The 18,936-nt window shown below is 56.0% G+C and overlaps 1 protein-coding gene across 2 annotated transcripts in view; it reads left to right on the top strand.

The window, feature by feature from the left end:
• Nucleotides 1–18,672, top strand: part of KCNG2 (potassium voltage-gated channel modifier subfamily G member 2) — a 64,274-nt gene extending 45,602 nt beyond the window's left edge. For both annotated transcript variants that reach the window (XM_057313315.1, XM_057313314.1), the window contains one exon: nt 17,785–18,672. In XM_057313315.1, the coding sequence (XP_057169298.1) occupies nt 17,785–18,627 (843 nt within the window). In that variant the 3' untranslated portion in view covers nt 18,628–18,672. The remainder of the gene's footprint in view (nt 1–17,784) is intronic.
• Nucleotides 18,673–18,936: the final 264 nt, after the last annotated feature.

The raw sequence follows: 18,936 nt of genomic DNA, 5'->3' as shown, positions 1-18,936 counted from the left end.
AGGGAATCTGCTTGACTCTCCCGTCTGCTCAGCTTTCGTTGGGACGGGGTGGTGACTTCCAGGCCCTTTGGTGCAGAACTGAGACCCGGTCCCAAGGTTCTTTTTGCCATCGTCTATCCAAAAGAAGAGGCAGAATTGGGTGTTTCTTCAGTTCTCGGATGCTGCACGCGGAGCAGGGCCCCTGCCCACCTCCTGTAGGACAGCGACAGGGCCTGAAACTCTCCTGTCTGCTTTTCGAGCCCTGCTACCTCATGTAGTAAAGGCAGACACTTCAGAGCTGGTGAGAATAAACTGAATAATTCACGCAAATTACGTTGGGTGGTGCTTTGCGCACAGAATTAAAGAAGTGGCAGCTCTTTTTACCTTTTTGCTCACGAGGAGGGTGCTGACGTGCGTGCAGGACATGGCAGGCGGGGCCGGCGGTCAGGAGGGCTGAGGGCAGCGGCCACGGGTGTGCTTCTCTGAAAGCTGCTTTCTGTAAACGGTCTACAGAGTGGCGGGGAGCGCCGATCCAAAGAGGCACTTAGAGTCGGACGCCAACCTTGCGTGGCGATCAGCAGGGACCGTTGCGCTGGGCGCCACCATCACCTCCCCTCGGGGTGCTCAGCGGGACTGAGACCGCACTGTGGCCAGGGAAGCCGCTGGGCAGGAGAAGCGCCCTCACCCTCCCTCCTAGCCCCTGGCCAGTGGGGGTGGGGTGTCCATGGGACTGCCTGCAGCCCGGGGCGCAGTCCGAGCAAGACCCTCTCTGGCCTGCAGACGAGAGGCCGCCCCCCCAACATACACACACATGCACACATGCACACGCACACGCACGCACACGCACACGCACGCATACGCGCATGCACACGTACACGCACACACACGCAGAAGGCTCCACCTGAGAGGGAGAAGGTGGACTTCACTCTTTGCTTTACTGTAAACGTGTATTGAAGGGGTCTGTCTGTCCTCTCTTTCCCCTGCAGCTGCTAGCATGGGAGCAGCTATGAGAATAGGAAATGTTTATTGGAAATAAGTGGAAATAGAAAGATCTCTCCAAGTGTGTATAATCCCATTCCTTCCAGCATTTCCCTCACAGGACTGAACTATTTTGACTTACAAGTTGTATTTTTAAGGGACCTAAATTCATCCAAGCACAAATTCATCAGGCACCACTCAGTTGGGGGAAGAGACCAGAGAATTCAGATTCTAGGCTCCACTTAAGCCTGAAATATTAAGTATGACATGAAGGGATGTTTTTAATAATAAGACATTAACTATTCTAACTCAGCAAACTGGCTATTCCCAAATGAGCTCATGCCCTTTATTTTACCAAAAGTGTTAGTTTACCAGCACCTGTGAATAGTTAGTAAGGGTTTGGAGTTAGGACATGGGCAGAAAATACACTGTGACATTGGTAAATTGGAGGGTCCCGGGCCCTCTGACGGGAGCAGGTGATGTCCCACGCCAGCTGGGCTCTGCAGGGCTTCCAGGGACGACTCAAGGGTGGGAGAGGTGCTGCTTTCTGAGCTGGCCTGGAAACGTCTATCTGGAGAAGTAAGCTGGGTGCTCCCCCGAGAACTGGTTTGTGGCCTCTGCGTGCTACGGAGCTGAGAGAATGCAGCTGGCAAACTTCGGGTCCTGTCCAGGAACGGGGGGGTCAGCCAGGTGCCTCCCCCACCTGCCTCCCGCCAGCTGTCCCCGCAGCCCCAGCGGTCCCGAGCCGCCTGTCCCTCTGCCCCCACGCATCCTGGAGAACAAGCCACTCCTCAGAAGTGTCTTCCCGACCGTGAGCATAGCACTTGTGCCTTATAGAAAACAGCGTACGCCGTCCGGCCTTGCTTCTTGATGCCCCTCCGGGACCTCGGAAAGCGGCAAGCCGTCTCCAGACCCAGCGCAGCATCTAACAGACGTGCTGTTTTCTCCCTCCTCGCGCTTCGTTTCCAGTTCTTTGCCGCGCTGAGCCACCCCGGGATGAACACCCTTGCTCGCGGATTATTTCCTGGGGTACCCCCACCCGGTGCGCGGCGGTGTCACTGGGCCCCCTTCTGCGGCCCAGAGGAGGCCATGTGATCCACGTGAGCACATCACGGGCCGTGTCCCCGGAACAGCTGGCCTGACCCTTGAAGAAAGCTCCTCCTGGCTTTTGAAATCTGCACTCAGTCAGTAGGAGGCTAACGTCTCTTCACAGCTTTGCTTGCTCTTCACCCTTCCGAGGATCTGTCTTCGTCGTCTGCATTCATTGGGCTGTAGCCTTGCTCTGTGTGCCTTACAGCTGTCTTCCCAGACGCTCCCGCGGACACTGCCCAGGAGGGGCCCACGGCCAGCCTCCGCCACACGAGGGGGCCTCACGCTGCCCGCTGCGGCCTCCCCTGCACACTGCGTCCTCCCCTGCCTGTTGCACCCTCCCCTGCCCGCCGTGTCCTCCCCCTGCTGGCCCTCCTCAGCCCCACACTCAGCCTCCACCCTCCCACCCCCTGCCCCTCCGTCCTTTACTCCTGTTGCCTCCTGTGCCCGAGGTGTCCTCTCCATAGCTCTCCTGCTGCTCTCCCCTCCAACCCTCCACGGCCACCCCTGCACAAGCCGTCCCACACTGTGCCTGTCATCTGCAGCCTCTCTTTCTGCACCTATTTTATTACCACGGGCACTGGGACCTTCCTGGACTGTGGTGTCTGGCTGTGCCTCCCTCACGACCAGGAGCCCCCAGTGAAGAGGCGTTTTGCATCCGCAGTGAGCACAGCACGCGGGGGACCCTCCTGGGTGCTCTCGAGTTCTAGCTCTTGACAGGAGAGCCGCGAGTGATCACCGTAAAGTGAGGGTGCTTGGTGAAGGCAGAGGGGCCGCCATCCTCACCCAGGGTACAGCCTTGGAATCTGGAAGGGGGGATTTAGCCCAAGGAAAGACGCAGCCTGTGCTGGCAACGGGTGAACCGCACCGCCGTGGCCCCCACGGACACAGAAATGGCCACAGAGCGTGTTCACAGGTCACAGCCCCCAGGGGCACCGGGGTCAGACGTGCCGGGGGAGGCTGCAGGACGTGGTGGAGCACGTCTGAGGCGGCCCCCAGGACCAGCCCCTTAGCCAGGTGCACCCGTAGGGGCGAGGCCCAGGCTGGGTGCTCCTGACCTCTCGTGGCCCGTGGTCCGCGTGCAGCCCGGTGTGACTTCGAGCTTTGCTCTTGGGCTTTGCCAGTTCCCTGTGATCACCGGTGGGTGCTGCCCCCCCCACCCGGCTTCCCAAACCCGGTCTCTGCCCCGAATCTTCTCCCATCACCAGGCTGAGCACTGGGGATTCTGTCCGTGTACTGCATCCTGTTAGCAGATGGCAGAAGAAAAACCGCAGAAACATTTCTCAAAACTTAACATTTATTTCTAATAAGCTTTTAGTAAAGTTGGCATAAACAAGTTCTTCATTTAAAAAAATATAAAATACGAATGGTGAAATAAACATAAATGCTCTTTGACACAAAAAATTCTAAGTGATAAAACAGTGGGTGTAGACGTACAGACACAGTCCCGTCGTAGCGGAGGCGCGGCCCTGAGATCATGCGCGTTTCGGGAACAGCTGGACGGAGGGGCCGAGCAGATCCGCCTCCCACCCTCTGCGTCGAGCCCCATTCAGGCCGCACTCGCCGGTGATGTGCCTGCGGCCCTCGCCAGTCACCGACGGGAGACTTTGGCCGGCGTTCTATACTGAGTATCTAATTTGCTACATTATTTGCAGCTCAAATCAAAACCCAAGAGAATTAGCTGAAAAGTTATTATGAATGAATGAGTTCAGGTAGCTGGTTTGAAAATAGACATGCACGGGGGGGGGGGGGGGGGGGGGCGCCCGGGGGGCTCGGCGGCTGAGCGTCTGCCTGCGGCTCCGGGCGTGACCCCGGCGTGCTGGGATCGAGCCCCACGTCAGGCTCCTCTGCTATGAGCCTGCTTCTTCCTCTCCCACTCCCCCTGCTTGTGTTCCCTCTCTCACTGGCTGTCTCTCTCTCTGTCGAATAAATAAATAAAATCTTTAAAAAAAAAGAAAAGAAAATAGACATGCACAAATCAGTCACTCACTGTTCTGCATAGTATCAGTAGGTCCTATGTGTTTGGGTCTTGCCGGCGGTTGCTAGAGACTCTGCTGGCTCTTCTTTTAGGAAGCTACCCCGGGCATTTCTTACGGTGGAGGAAGACGCCGCACAGGCCCCTGGGCCCGTCCTGGGGGCTAAAGCAGAGCTCACGGCCAGTATCACGAGCAACTCTCTCTAGGTTTGGTAGGAAAGCCAGAAACCATCAAGGAAAGTAACATCTGAAGAAATTAAAGTTAAAAACTAACGGAAGCCTCCCCCACCCAAATGTAAACAGTGATAGAACTGAAATCTAAGAATAAAACTGCAACTTAGATGATAAAGGGCTGCTGTCCTTAATATACAGGAAATTCCAGTGAATTAATAAGAAAAGAATAGGCCCTCAGTACAAAGGAGGGCTAAGAATGTGAGCCAGGAATTAAAAGGACATCAGCAAGGGTCAAAACACAGGAACAGATGTTGGCCCTCTGGTCAGAGAGAAACCCATCTGGACCATTTCACCAGTCCCACCAGCCAAGACGGACTAACCGGCCGCACCTGTGTGAGTGATGGCGCTGGGGCACGATCCCCTCCCTGTGTGGTTGAAGGGGGTCTGCAAACAGGTGAACTGGAACCCGCTCTGCGGATGTTACCGGTGCAACCATTTAACTGAAGAACTATCTCCGGGAGTCTGTGCCAGGACAGGCCCATGTGCCTGGGGATGTAGGTTCAGGATGTTCTCTGAAGCACCGTTTGTAACAGTGCGACGAATTCACCCGCGTAACGGAGTCGGTGGGCGGGAGCTCGTTGCCCCCGACCGCGGCAGCGCTGAACCGGGGTGGAGTCGTGAGAAGCTCTAAGTGCGACCAGCCTGAGCACGGCCGAATGTGGGGAATCTGCCCTCCAGCCAAGAGTGCACGAGCCAGGAAGGACCCCTCAGAAACCAGTAAAATTAACGAACCAAAGGAAGGACGGTGGCTGAAGATTGTGTGCTGTTGTCTCTGCCTCAAACAGAATTCGTGATCTGGAACTGTTCTCTCTTGAGATGGGCGCCCTCTTCACTCGTTCATAGAAGGTGGTGTCACCTGCCTTGTTCTCCTGTGTGTGCATGGCTCCCGTCAGTCCCGTCCCGCGAGGATACGGGGGCAGGGACCCCAGCTGGGCCCCCGCACACTTCCTGGGCCCGTGCAAACACCCCGCAAAGCTGGATGAGTGGACGAATGGGCATCCCATGGCATGCGCGTGTCTGCTGCTGTCACTGTCCCGTCTCAGTCCACAGACCATAGGCTGCTCCGGTCCCAGGTTCCTTCTTGTCTGCGTGGAGACCCTTCATGGTATTCGCTCCAGGACGTTGCTCACAGGGGAAGCCGTTGGAAGACCAGGCTGGTTCGCGGTAGGGCAGGCAGAGTATGGAGTACTTTACCATTTCTTTACGTAAGACCGCACTAAACTAGTTAGTGGGGTGTTAGCAAGAAAGTGAATTGACACCCTGCTTCAGTGGGGACAATTTGAAATTAGCACATTCATTATTTCTATGTAAATGACTGCTATTTTTAAGTAGATTTAATATTCTACTTTTCTATTTGCATGACAAGAGCCTTTTTCCATAGATAATTGGAAAGAATAAATCTCAATTCAGTTCAAAGTCAAATTATTATAAATTCGTAGTGAAATGAGTTAATAAACATTTTCCTTTAGGCACTTACGGGAGGCTAAAGATAAAATCTGCCCACAAAGTCATTCATGAATGAGTAAATAAGTTAATAAGGATAAGTTCTTCTAATGGGATTTCTCGTTCGTGGTACCGGGTCTGTGAACAGAGGTCAAATCCGTGACTTTGCTAACGCACTGCGGCTGAGGGTGCCAGCGACACGAGGTCTGCGAAAGGCGAGACGGGCGCCCGTGTCCAGAAAGCGCAGAGACAGCAGAGGGACATGACCACTGTACGAATTTAATGACACAGTAGGTAAACACAAGGAAAGTCTTCGAGCCTTGGGATCCTTGACGAGACCCCCAGTCTGTGCCAGGGTGATGGGTGTGCAGGCCGCGAGCACCAAGGTGCCCTTGCTGTGTGGTTTGCAGAGACAAATCCACTCCTCTGGCCTTCACTGCACCTCCTTACACGGTTCGATCGACCGAGACTTAGGGCGCCTAGTGTGATGGAATCCGCAGAGCTCCTTGGCAGGGCCGGTGCCACGGGCTGTCTGATGCTCTCAAATGAGAACAGGGCCAGGGATGGAAACATGCGTAACACACGTCTCTCCAGAGCCCCTGGCGCAGGAAACAGTGCCCAGAGCGTCACGGGGAGAGGGAGAAGCCCAGGTCGCGAGTGCAGGGTGAGCCGTCCCAGCAGCGCTGGACCTCAGGACGGCCGGGCCCCGCGGCTCTGGCTCTGGCTCTGTGCTGGTCATGTGGGTCCGCTCCGTTTGCAAATGCACTGACATGATTTATGCACTTTTCCGTGCGAATGTTAAACTTCAGGAGCTTTGTGGAAAACTCGGACATAACGGGGAACACTGTCAAAATTCTGCCTGGGAATTATTTCCTGCCCGTCATTCCGCATCAGCTGTCTCCGCAATCAAGCGTGGGGGCAGAGCGAAGACCGTCCAGGCACGCAGAGGCTCAGAATTGTGCCTCCCACGCACCTTTCCTTAGGAAGCTACTGAAAGACACACCTCAACAGAATAATGGAATAGGGCGGACGGTGGCGGGGAGACACAGTGCTCAAAACAGCGGCAGAGAAACTCCAGTCCACAGCTCTCGGCAGCGGGGTGGACGTCCCCGCAGGGGAGGCGGGCCTCGGAAAGGAAACAGAACCCGTCAACTGTCTGATGTGTTTGAGCGTTTGGAAAAAATACACCATGATTCATAATAGCGAGCAACTAAGCAATTTTAGAATAAGGCCATAAAACTTCAGGGAAAACAAAACATTTTATGAGGGAAAAATGTAATTGTAGACCACGACCCGGGCCAGCAGTGACCAGTGTTTACATTATCTTAATAGTTACTGATTTTACCCCAAAATGTGACAGAACTATTTTTGGAGGAAAGGGGTCATGGATGTGAGGATGGTGAGGTGAGGTGGGGGTAGGTGTATGAAAACCAAATCCTCAACACACAAAGTCAGCAGAAATGTATGAAGTTAATATACCTATAAATAGCCGGATAAGGATATTATTTAAAAGTACAGAAATAACTGTCAGAATAACCAATTAAAATTGAAAATTATTGCCTCTAGGAGATAAGAGGTGGGGTGAGAGTATTCTTTTTTTCCTATAAGCCTTTTAGTATTAATTGAGGGTTTTTTAAAAGAGTTTATTTGTCAGAGAGAGACAGCGAGCGAGCACACGAACCGGGGGGGGGGGGAGGGTCAGAGAGAGAAGCAGACTCCCCGCTGAGCAGGGAGCCTGACGCGGGACTTGATCCCAGGACCCTGAGATCATGACCTGAGCAGCTGACGCTTCACCGACTCAGCCACCCAGGCACCCCTCATCAAGTTTTGGGTTTTTTTTAATTATATGCTTGTCTTGGTTTTATTAAACAAAAATTAAAATTAAAAACATGTTCAATCACCAAAACTCACTCATGATGAAGTGAATAATCCCAGAGACCTGGGGGGCACAGTCGGTTGAGCCTCCGACCCTTGATTTCTGCTGAGGTCATGATCTCAGGGTCGTGGGATCGAGCCCCATGTTGGGCTCCACACTCAACAGGAGTCTGCTTGAGATTTCCACTCTCCCTCTCAGCCCATTAACCCCCCCAAAAGGGAAAAAAAAAGTTGATAACCTGAATAATCTTATGTTAACTACAGAAATTTAATTCATAGTTTAAAATCGTTCACAAAGAAAACTCCAGCCTTGGGTGATTTCACTGGTGAATTCTAACAAAATTTTAAGAAAGAAATAATATTGATCCTGCATAATATTTTCCAGGAAATACAGGAGGAGGAAGCACTTCCCAACTTGCTCTTGAGACCAATACTGTCCTGGTACCAACCTGGACAAAGACATTACAAGAAAAGAAAAAACACAAGCCAACATCTCATGAACATAGATGCAAAACTCCTCAACAAATATTAGTAATCAAGTACTGTAATAGATAGAAAGGATAAAACATCATGACCAGGACGAGCTTTCCCAGGAAAGCAATCCTGGCTCAACATCTGAAAAATCGATCAGTAGAATCTATAATATTAACACACTGAAGAAGTGGGGCGCCTGAGTGGCTGTCGGTTAAGCAACTGCCTTCAGATTAGGTCATGATCTCAGGGTCCTGGGATCGAGTCCTGCGTCAGGCTCCCTGCTCAGTGGGGGGCCTGCTTCTCCCTCTACCCCTCCTCCCCCACCCCCGTTCGTGTTCGCTCTCTTTCAAATAAATAAAAATCTTTTTAAAAAAACACATGGAAGAAGAAAAGCCATCTGGTCATCTCAATAGATGTAGAAAAAGCATTTGACAAAATTCAACATCCATTCATGATTAAAATAAAAACTTTCAACAATCTAGAAATAGAATGGAATTTCCTTAACCTGATAAAGAACTTACAGCTGATGACATACATAATAATGAAAGATGAAAGACTGAATGCTCCCCCCCAAGATTGGGCCTTGGACTAGAAGTCCTAGCCAGTGCAACGAAGTAGGAAAAAGAAATAACAGGCATATGATTGGAAAGAAACAAAACTGTATATATTTTTTTAATGCCCAAAAAGTCATGAAAAAGCTTGTAGAACAAATAAGTGGGTGCATTCACATACCACCCGGCAATCCACTCTAGGTCTTTACCCAAGAGAAATGAAAGTGTAGTCCGTTCCCAGATTTGTACATGAAAGTGCATACAGCTAATGTGAAACAGCCAAACTGGAAACCACACAAGTCCACAAACAGATTTATACAGAGCGCTGACCAGAGATCAAGAACGAACCACCGATATTCAAAACAACATGAATGAGTCTCAGATTATACTAAGTGGGAAGAGCCAGACGCAATATAATTCCATCTGTGGGATGTTCTGGAAGAGGTGAAAGGGGTCACTGAGTGCTGGGGTTGGGGCGGGGACAATCTGGCTATACGGAGGCGGCACAGAGATGGTGGGGACCGTGGTGGTGGTCACAGGGCTGGACACCTGTGCAATCAGGGTGCACATTCTCCTACTTAAGTCTGTGGGCGTGTGTCCACTATTTCTTGAGAACCCACTCCCCAGACTGGACTTTCCAGGTCAAGTGTATACACACTTGAAGGCTTTTAAAATACACTTGTGAGAATTTGTACACATTACTCTGCCCAGTGACCTGGGCTCTGCCTGGAACCACCCAGGATCTCCAGATCCTCGGCCTGGTGGGGAGGGGTTAAATTTGTAGAGCTACTTGGGGGAACAGCTCAACAATTCCTGACAGACATGAAAATGTTCCTGTCTGGCAAACCAGTAACCCTGTTCCCAGGAAAGCCCTCGACAAGCTCTAACACGTATGCGTGCACAATATTCCTAGCAGGTTTGTTTGGCTGTTTGTTTTTTGGTTTTGGTTTTGTTTTTTGGTAATTGTGATGATACCATTTACATAAGGTTTAAAGACACATTCCAAATCCGATACTCGGCTTAGCAGTGGCTAGATACAGGGGATGTGGAAGGAGTGTGGGCTCTGCAGCCAGCCACCCCCATGTCCTCACAGCGTGTCTGTAATTAGCTCAGAGGTAACACGTTAACGAGCCTGCTTCCTTCGGGCAGCTGATCTCTGGTTCTTGAACCACAAGGAACTGAAGGATGCCTGGTTCCTCTTCCAGAAAGAAAACAAAACAGAGGACGGACCCACAGCCCACGGGCTGAGGCACCTGCTGGGTAACTTTTCATTCCCTGCCCACCACGTGAGGACTCTGAAGGTTCACACCCAGGGCCCGGGCGGTCACTGGGGAAGGGCACACAGTGTCTTGTGGCCTTTCCCCAAGAAGGGAAGTTTGCCCGTGGGACCTTGCGGGAGGCTGCCCCAGCTCGTCTCCGGAGGAGAGGTCACCATGAGGGCTCCTGGCAGGTGGGAAGGCGAGGCTCTGCCTCCAGAGCTCAGGGAGGCCGGGGCCCTTCTGTGCTGTGAGAACCCATTGCTTCACTTGAACCCCTGCTGGTGGCAGGCCCGTGTGCTGACCCAGCTCCCCCTCCCTATCCACTCCGGCCCTTGCAGCCGTGCATTCCAGCCTGCTGTCCCGGGGCTCTTTCTTCCCTTTGCTGGGCCCATCCCCACTTCAGTGGACTCCCTTCCAACTGGGCCTCCCCAGCTTAGGAAAGCTTGTGCTGGAAGCTTCCCCCACACCCCTGCCCCCATCCAGTGGCCCCCCAGGCATCCTGGTGGTGGGTCAAGGTCTGCCAGTCCTCAGTCGTGACCTCCGGCCCCAGCTTCACATTGCCGGGGGCCTCGAGGCCAGGTGTCCTTTGCAGTTTGCTCTGCTCCCCCCTCAGCCTGAACGCTGCCTGCTGCAGTCGTCCAAGTTCTCGCCCGGAGCCAGTCCTGGCAGCTGCTGCCTGCCCTCCAGCCTCGACCCCGCTGAGTGCAGCGTCAACACGCAGCCCCCGGCCATGTGTGCAGCAACGTCCGCGCTGCGCTGCCCCGGCCGTCTGGGCTGTTCCATCCCCAAATCTTGGCCCTCCCACCCTTGCCTCCTCTCCTGCTGCTTCAGGGCTGGGCCCTCCCCTCCCCTCCCCTCCCCCCGCCTCCAGTCTCTCCTCGTGCTGACCTCCATCCACAGGAGCCATCCGAGGCCATGCTCCACGGCTCCCCTTTAATGCCCATCTCCCAGGACCTCCACCCACCTGCAGGGGACCCTCCTTCCTGACACCCCAGCTTGACCCTTGTACCCCGGAGGCGGAGCCCCTGCACCCGTCACGGTCCCTCTTGGTGTCCCCCAGCCCCACGGCGCTGTCCAGCACATGGAGCTGGAGGGAACCCACAGAGGTTTGCCTTATATTCAGTCCTTGCACCCGGACCTGCGGGGCCCAAGAGAGGGTGGGGCTGGGGCTGCAGCCCCTGGGATTCCCTTGGTTATTACTTTCCGTTTCCTGCAGGGAGCTGAGATGTGCCCGAGGTTCCTGAAGAGGTTCTGGGGCCGCTTCGCCTGGGCCCCGGGGATTCGTGCATTTCAGTGGCGCTCGGGCATGTTCCGGGCATGTGGGGAGCAATGTGTCCCACACGCAGCTGCTGACAAAAGCATCCTCCCTTTATTCTCACAGGAGCATAGGGGGAACGTGGAGGGGGTGTGGGGGTGAAACGGCCCCCACCCACCACTGGGGCTCCACCAGCGCCGGCACCGCCCGACCCATCTCAGAGTCGGGGGTCCACTTTCTGTCCCTGCAGAAGTGTCTGTACCAGAGTCCCCGGGTCCTCCCCGAGCCCCCAGGACCAGAGCCCTCTTCTCTTGCCCCTGACAGGAGACAGGCAGAAGCCGTTGGCCGGACACCCCGTCCAGTCCCCGAAGGCCAGTCCCCAAACAGTAGCACACAGTGAGCACGGCCAGGACACAAAGTTTGCAGCCCAGAGCCAAGGGGCGGAGTTTAAAAGGCATCGGCTCAGGCAGCCTGGGGTCCAGAGACCCCAGCCCCACTGGTGCGGGCGGGGGCAGCTGCGGCTTGCGTCCCTGCACCACCCAGCGAGCCGGTGCACAGACATATCCATACGGGGCATCTGCAACTTGTACACTGGTTTACGCAAGCCTCCATGTACGCGAAAATGCCAGCCAACGCCGGACAAGAGCAAATAGAAGAGGGAGGCCCTTAAAACTGGGCGAGCCAGGCTGAGCATAGACTTACGTCCGACCCGATTTTGACCAAACAGGCCAGATGTGTCAGATTATGATAAATCGGGGTCTGTTTTCTGGGTTGAAAGTTCCAGAAATAGGTCCTTCCACTTAACCTCTGTGGCTGGTCCTTAAGGAGAGGGTGGCCGGGGGCAGGGCTCTGGTGGGCTCCGACAAGCTCGTCTCACCTTGAACCCCCAGGGTCAGCCCGGCTCCAGGTGAGCGTACTGGGGTCATCACAGCCATCCCCAGAAGGGCCCAGGGTCTCCATCTCTCCTCCTTCTGGACGGAGGTCAAGGTGGTCAAGGCTGCCCAGACGGGGACTCGAAGCTGCCCATGGCCAAGATGACGGGAGCTGGGCACAGTCGGCCTGGAAACGGGGCGTCACGTGGGGCGTTACCGGGACTGTGTGTCCTAGGACACCAGACTCCCGAGCAGACGAGGGAGGCCAGGCCGTGATGCCTTCACCTCCCTGACCTGTCGCTGTGCTGGCCCTCAGCCCCCTCCTCTTCCCAGTTCGCAGCCGTTCCGCCTGCCGAGTGTCTTACGTTAGCCCCTGGGTCCCAGCCGCCTCTTTATTGAAAACTTGTCAGTTGGGGTTTTCCACCCGAATCCAGTTTGCCCGCTTGTTACACTTAATGCTGGGGCTGCCGTGTCCTAAGGCTCTCCGTCCAGCACGGGTGCTGAGGTGCCCAGGAATCCTCAGGGCGTCAGGCACGCGCTGGGGAAGTCCTGTAACCTCCCGGAGCCTGACTTAGCTTAAACCAGATTCCACACAGGGGGGTGCGATGAGGTCGGACCCCATCCTCGGGAGGGGAGGGGCAGTAAGTCCCTCAGGCTTGCTGGCCCTGAGGTCCAGGAGTGGACTCAAAGCTTTTCCACTCCTATAGCAAAGAGCTGGGACAAAACTCGTACCCCAAACCTGGACAACCTGGGGGCGGGGTGGCTCCAGAAGCAAGGAGCCCCGGGGCTGTGAGGTCCGGGGGGCATGGAAGCAGCCCTGGGAGACCGGACAGACCACACAGGACAAGCAGACTAGGGCTGCAGTCAGCCCAGAAGCTGCAGCTGCGCTGAATTCTGCACCCCAGGACTCCTAGGACACGAGTCCTAAGGAGGAAATCAGTGAGAGCTGGCCCTGGTCCCAAGGAACCTTCCAGAAGCGTGAGTGGTAGACGCCCTTGCTGACCTCTGCTTTCCCTAAGTGCTGTTGTCCCTGTCTGTGGACGGTCCTCCCGCCAGGCCTCGCCCCCCGCGCGCCCTCCTGCTAGGATCTGGGACTCGCCAGGTGCCTCAGGGTGAGCAGAGCCAGCCAGCCCTCACGGTACCCTCTGCGAGGGGAGGGAGCGTGCCCAGCGCCCCACCCTGCTAGGAGCCGAGTGGGGGATATCCCCACCTCACCAGGGTTCCCCAGGGAGCCTGGGTCTGGAGGGCTGAGGCTGGCAGGTGGGAGCAGGTGGAGAGGGGGGCAGGAGCCCCGGAACGCCCCCCACACAGCAGCTCCTAATCCTTAGGAGGTCCAGAGCCACCTCTGGGACAGAGGGACGGAGGCGCAGGGGTCGACACAGAGCCATAGACCGGACACACTGGGGACCCCCAGCTGTGCCGCAGACCTGTCCCCAAAGAACCCAGGCCCCTCCGGTCAGGCTGCAGCCCCTGCTTGTCTATGAATCAAGGGCAGCAGAGACGCCACCGGGGTTTCTAGAACAGCCGCACCAGCAGACCTGCCACGAGCTAGCTGTGCACTCCCAAGCCAGGATGGGCCACGTGACTCCTGGAAAGCCTCTGGACTGGCTAAAACACCGCGGACCCTGGGAGGAAGAGGCCTCTTGGGAAGACGGGCCGTTGAAGACCCTCGACCAGTCCCCTGCACACCCCCGCCCAGGGTCGGAAAACCCCTTCCTCTGGGCTGCCGCAGCACTGCCTTTGCTTGGGAACACACCTGCCGAGGGTGTGTGCCTAAGCTGTGCCCCTCACGTGAGCACATGGAGTAAGAAGCCGCACCTGCCCAGCGTTCCCAGGCACAACACGGGCGGTGAGAGTGAGGCCGCCGGGTGCTGGGCTCTGATGGCTCGCTGACGGAGAGGCCGAGCTCTGCCGATCAGGAGCGGCGGGCCACCGGCTGGCAGCGCACATCGGAGACAGGTTTGTGGGAGCCCCGTTTGCCCTGCGTTCCTGAGGACCCGTGATAAATCAGGGCCTGGAAATACGAGACAGGACCTGGGGGGTCCCACTCACCACTGTGCCCTCACAGTGCCAAGGTCAATGCTATGACAGATGTTGGCGGTGAGTAAAAACTGATCACAGGTCCCCCGTTGAAGCATCAGGTGGGTCCTCGACCTGCTGTCTGTGGGGGACGGAGACCCAGCACTGCTGGCCCACCCTGGAGAGGGCCCGGGAGCTGGGCAGGTGTGAGGTCCTGTCCCCAAATGCTCAGAGGGACATGAGCCGGGGGGGACAGCGGAAGGCCCCCAGGTCTTCTCACCTCCAGCGTGGGGTGGGTCCATGAGAGCACACCGGTGTCTGCAGAGTCTGCTGTGTTCTCTCCAGCCCCCAGGGGCTTAAGGCTAGGCCGGAGCTCAGGGTCAAAGGTGAGGCAGGGCCAGACCAGGACCCGCCAGCAGCTGGGCACTTGGAGAGGTCTGCACGTTCTGTCTTCTGTTCCATCAGCAGATGCCCCCGAACGCCCCTGCACTGGATTCCCAGCAGGGCCTTGGACTCACTCCACACCCAGCCGGCCACACTCTCAGATTTGCCTAGAGATTAAGTGTTCTTTTAAAATAGCTTGACTGATATGTAATTCACACACCATATAATTTGCCCATTTAGAGTGAACGATTCAATGGTTTTTAGCGTGCTTACGGGGTTGTGCACCCACCCCATTTCCGTCACCCCAAGAGACCTGTGCCTTTAACACTCCCCCCACCGCCGGCCCTGCCACCCCCCAAGGCCTGCGCAAGCACGGTCTACGTGGTCTTTATACGTTTCCTGGTTCTGGACCCCAGTGAGAACAGGGTCTGCGGCACGCCCTCTGGGGCCAGCCTCCTTCCCTTCGCATCCCGAATCAGTACTTCGTTCCTGTTTATGGCCCAGTGATGTGGGGGCTTACCAAATTTTATGTATGCACTAACCCATTAGTGAACATCGGGGTTGTTCCCAGCTTGAGGCTCGTATGCACGCCAGGACCCCGTGAGCACGCGTGTGCAAGCTTTTGTGTGGGCACACCCAAGAGCGGACCCCCGGGTCGTGTGGTGCTGCCATGTCCAGCTGTCTGAGAGGCCCCACTCTCTTCAAAGCGGCTGGGAGGTCTCAGGCCCACTTCCCCCGCACCCTCCCAACACTTGCTGCTTTCACTCCAGCCGTCCTGGGGTGGGTGGGAAACGGTGTCTCTGGTGGTTTCCGTTTGCATTTCCCTGATGATTGATAATGTGCAGCATCTTTCCATGGGCTCCTTGGCTATTTGTGTCTCTTTTCTAGAGAAACGTCTACTCCTTGCCCATCTTTTAATGGGGTTCTTAATTGTTGAGTTGTAGGAATTCTTTATTTATTCTAGGTACAAGTCCCTCCTCAGATAAATGATTTGCTAATACTCTCTCCCATTCGGTGGAGTGTCTTTTACTTTCCAGACGGTAACTGTATTAGTTTGCTAGGGCCACAGACTGTGTGGCCTGAAATAGAAATTTATTTTCTCTGGGTTCTGGAGGCTGGAAGTCGGAGGTCAAGGTGTCGGCAGGGTTGGTTTCTCCCGAGGCCTCTGTCTGGCGTGGGACACTCCCCTCCCCGCCTCGTGTCCTCTGTGATTGTCTGTGTCCCGAGACACCAGGCATGCTAATTACGCCCATCCTCATGACCTCACTGTGCCTTCGTCCCCTCTTCGTCCAAACTGAGTCACCTTCTAAGGTGTCATGGGTCCCGCCTTCAACATACGCATTTTGAGGAGAAACAGTTCAGACCCTACAGAAGTTTTAAATCTTGATTAAATGTATCTATTTTATGTTGCTGGCTCCTGTTTTTGGTGTCATCTCTAAGGATGTTTTGCCAAATCCAAGGTCACGGAGATGCCGGGGTCACGGCTTCCAGCCTGCAGAGCTCCCCTTGGAATGTCTTGCGGGGCAGCTGCACTGCAAACAGCTTCTTTCCGACGTTGTTCATCTGGGAAAGTATTTCACCGTCATCCTGGAATGACGGCGTTGCTGCAGACAGGATTCTTGTTAGACCTTCTTTCTGAGCGTTGCGAATACACACGCCCCAGCATTCTGGCCTGTGCCGGTTCTGCTCAGGTGCGACCACGGGCCGTTTTCGCCTGGCCTGTGGCATTCGGACCCTTCCAGGCACCCGGGGTCTGCACTGACCCTGCCTGGAGGGTACGGCGCTCCCGGGTCCGCAGGTCATTGTGTTTCAGGGGACTTGGTGCGTTTGCAGCCATTACTTGTCGCAGGTGTTCTCCTCCTCCCTCTCCCCTCGCCTCTGGCACCGGTGTTTCACAAACACGCCCCACATTCTTCTCAGACTCTGCGGGCCTCCCCGTGCTCTTCTCAGCACGATCAGTCTACCGTCTCGTTCCGAACTCGTTCTTCTGACGGTTCAGATCTACTGTGCAGCTATGCCACTGAATTTGCTCTTGTTGACTTTTCCCTCCAAAAGGTCCATTTGGTCGTTTAAAAAGTCTTCTCTTTATCGATAATCTCCAGCTGATGCAACAGCCTGCCATCCCATGTTCCATTCCTTTGCTCTTCCTCTGGTCTGTGAGCGCATTTAGACCAGCGCTTTCCAAAAATCTGGTATCTGCTTCTCTCAAGCGTCGTTTCTGTTGCCTGATTTTTTTCTGATGTATGGATCATACTTCACTCTTTCTTTGCCTGCTGTAGGATTTTTTATTGGAAACTGGACATTTTAGATAATACAGCAACCCTGGATCATGTCCCCTCTTTTTTCAGGGCTTGCTACTGTTCCCTATTTTAGTGATTGAATGGATCATTTTAGTGCATGTATTCTTGCCCCTACACACACACACACACACGGATACACACATGCACACATACACAGGTACATAATGCACACATACACACATGCACGCACATATACATACACACAGAAACATGCACATATACATGTAGACACATACATGTACACACACGCATGCATGTACCTGTACGCCCATACGCACACATGCATGCGCACATATACATACATACATACAGAAACATGTACACACATGCATGCGTGCACATACACATACATACAGATACATGTGCATATGCATGCAGATACATACATGTACACACACATGCATGTACCTACACACACACACACACACACACACACAGCGTTCAGCCCTGTTGCTGCCCCTCAGGGACACACAGCTTGGGTACGCCCACGGTCACCTCTGCACCAGGGCTCTGGAGTTGGGGATGGGGGCAGTGCCTGGCTTCTTTGATGACGCTCCATTCTCTGAGCTGAGTGGGGGGGAGGGAGGGCAGAGCAGCAGGCTGAGGTCCTCTGGGTTGCCTCTCCTGGCGTGAAAGCCAGGGGCAAGGGCGAGGGGGGACCTCAGTGTTCTCGGAGCAGCAGGAGGCAAAGCCTCCATCCCAGGGCAGGAGCGGGGACTGGGCAGGAAAAGCTGACCCCTTCTCAACCACACTATCCCAGAGAGCTGGGGGCAGGGAGTGTGTCTCCTCGCTGAGCTGAGCTGGGGGTGTGGAGGGGGTATTTCTCTTGCCTTTTTAAATGAATTTTTGTAAATTTTCTTGAATAGATGTTCCATTTGCTGTTTGCCCTGAAAGAAGCCTTAATGGTTGTTTTTAATGATTTTCACCAGTTGTGCTGGGGAGCAGGTCAGCTGAGCTCCTTGGCTCCCAGGCAGGAAACCAGCCTCCGGTGGGATCTTTTTGCAAGGAAACCGGGCCCCCTGCAGTCGTGCTCCGGGAAGGGTTGGGGTGGGTCGGGGAAGGGCAGGCCGGCGTGACCACCCCCCCCTCCTCCGCAGGGCGAGTGCTCCCCCAAGTGCCGCAGCCTCTTTGTGCTGGAGACGGTGTGCGTGGCCTGGTTCTCCTTCGAGTTCCTGCTGCGCTCCCTGCAGGCGGAGAGCAAGTGCGCCTTCCTGCGGACACCGCTCAACATCATCGACATCCTGGCCATCCTGCCCTTCTACGTGTCGCTGCTCGCGGGGCTGGCGGCGGGCGGCGCGGGCGCGGGCGCGGGTGGCGCGGCGCTCCTGGAGCGCGCGGGGCTGGCGCTGCGGCTGCTGCGGGCGCTGCGCGTGCTCTACGTGATGCGCCTGGCGCGCCACTCTCTCGGGCTGCGCTCGCTCGGCCTGACCGTGCGCCGCTGCGCGCGCGAGTTCGGCCTGCTGCTGCTCTTCCTCTGCGTGGCCATGGCGCTCTTCGCCCCGCTGGTGCACCTGGCCGAGCGCGAGCTGGGCGCGCGCCGCGACTTCTCCAGCGTGCCCGCCAGCTACTGGTGGGCCGTCATCTCCATGACCACCGTGGGCTACGGCGATATGGTGCCGCGCAGCCTGCCCGGGCAGGTGGTGGCGCTGAGCAGCATTCTCAGCGGCATCCTGCTCATGGCCTTCCCGGTCACGTCCATCTTCCACACCTTCTCGCGCTCCTACTCCGAGCTCAAGGAGCAGCAGCAGCGCGCCGCCAGCCCCGAGCCAGCCCTGCGCGAGGACAGCACGCACGAGGACAGCACGCGCTCGGCCATGGCCACCGAGGACAGCCTGCAGGGGCCCGTCGGCGCCGGCCAAGCCGGGGTCCTGGCGCCTGGGGGTGGCCACGACTGTCGCCTGGCCCAAGAGGCCGCTCCTCTCGAGCTTTTTCAGAAATAGAAGCACGGTCCTCACCTCCCGCTGGTGATCTCCGGGGGGGGGGGGGGGGGGCTGGCTCCCTCCCGGTCCCCACTGCATGTCCCTCCAGCCAGCGCAGCCCCACCCCCAGCCTGACTCGGAGGTGCCGGTGGAAGGCGCTCCTGCGCTTCCTGTCACTCCTGTCCTCTTTCCTCGCCCCTCCCGCCGGAGTTGGGGTTCCCCAGGCCAGAAGTTCCAAGCCTGTAGCATTTGCCACGAGGCCACACGAGCCCCCAGGCCGCACCATCCTGCTTTCTTCCTTTTCGCCCCAGTGGTTCCTGGAGGGGCTGA

This window comes from Ursus arctos, unplaced genomic scaffold (assembly GCF_023065955.2).
Source record: "Ursus arctos isolate Adak ecotype North America unplaced genomic scaffold, UrsArc2.0 scaffold_17, whole genome shotgun sequence".
Taxonomy (NCBI): Eukaryota; Metazoa; Chordata; class Mammalia; order Carnivora; family Ursidae; genus Ursus; species Ursus arctos.
Note: the sequence above shows the minus strand (reverse complement) of the source record. Positions and strands in the feature narration are given on the sequence as shown.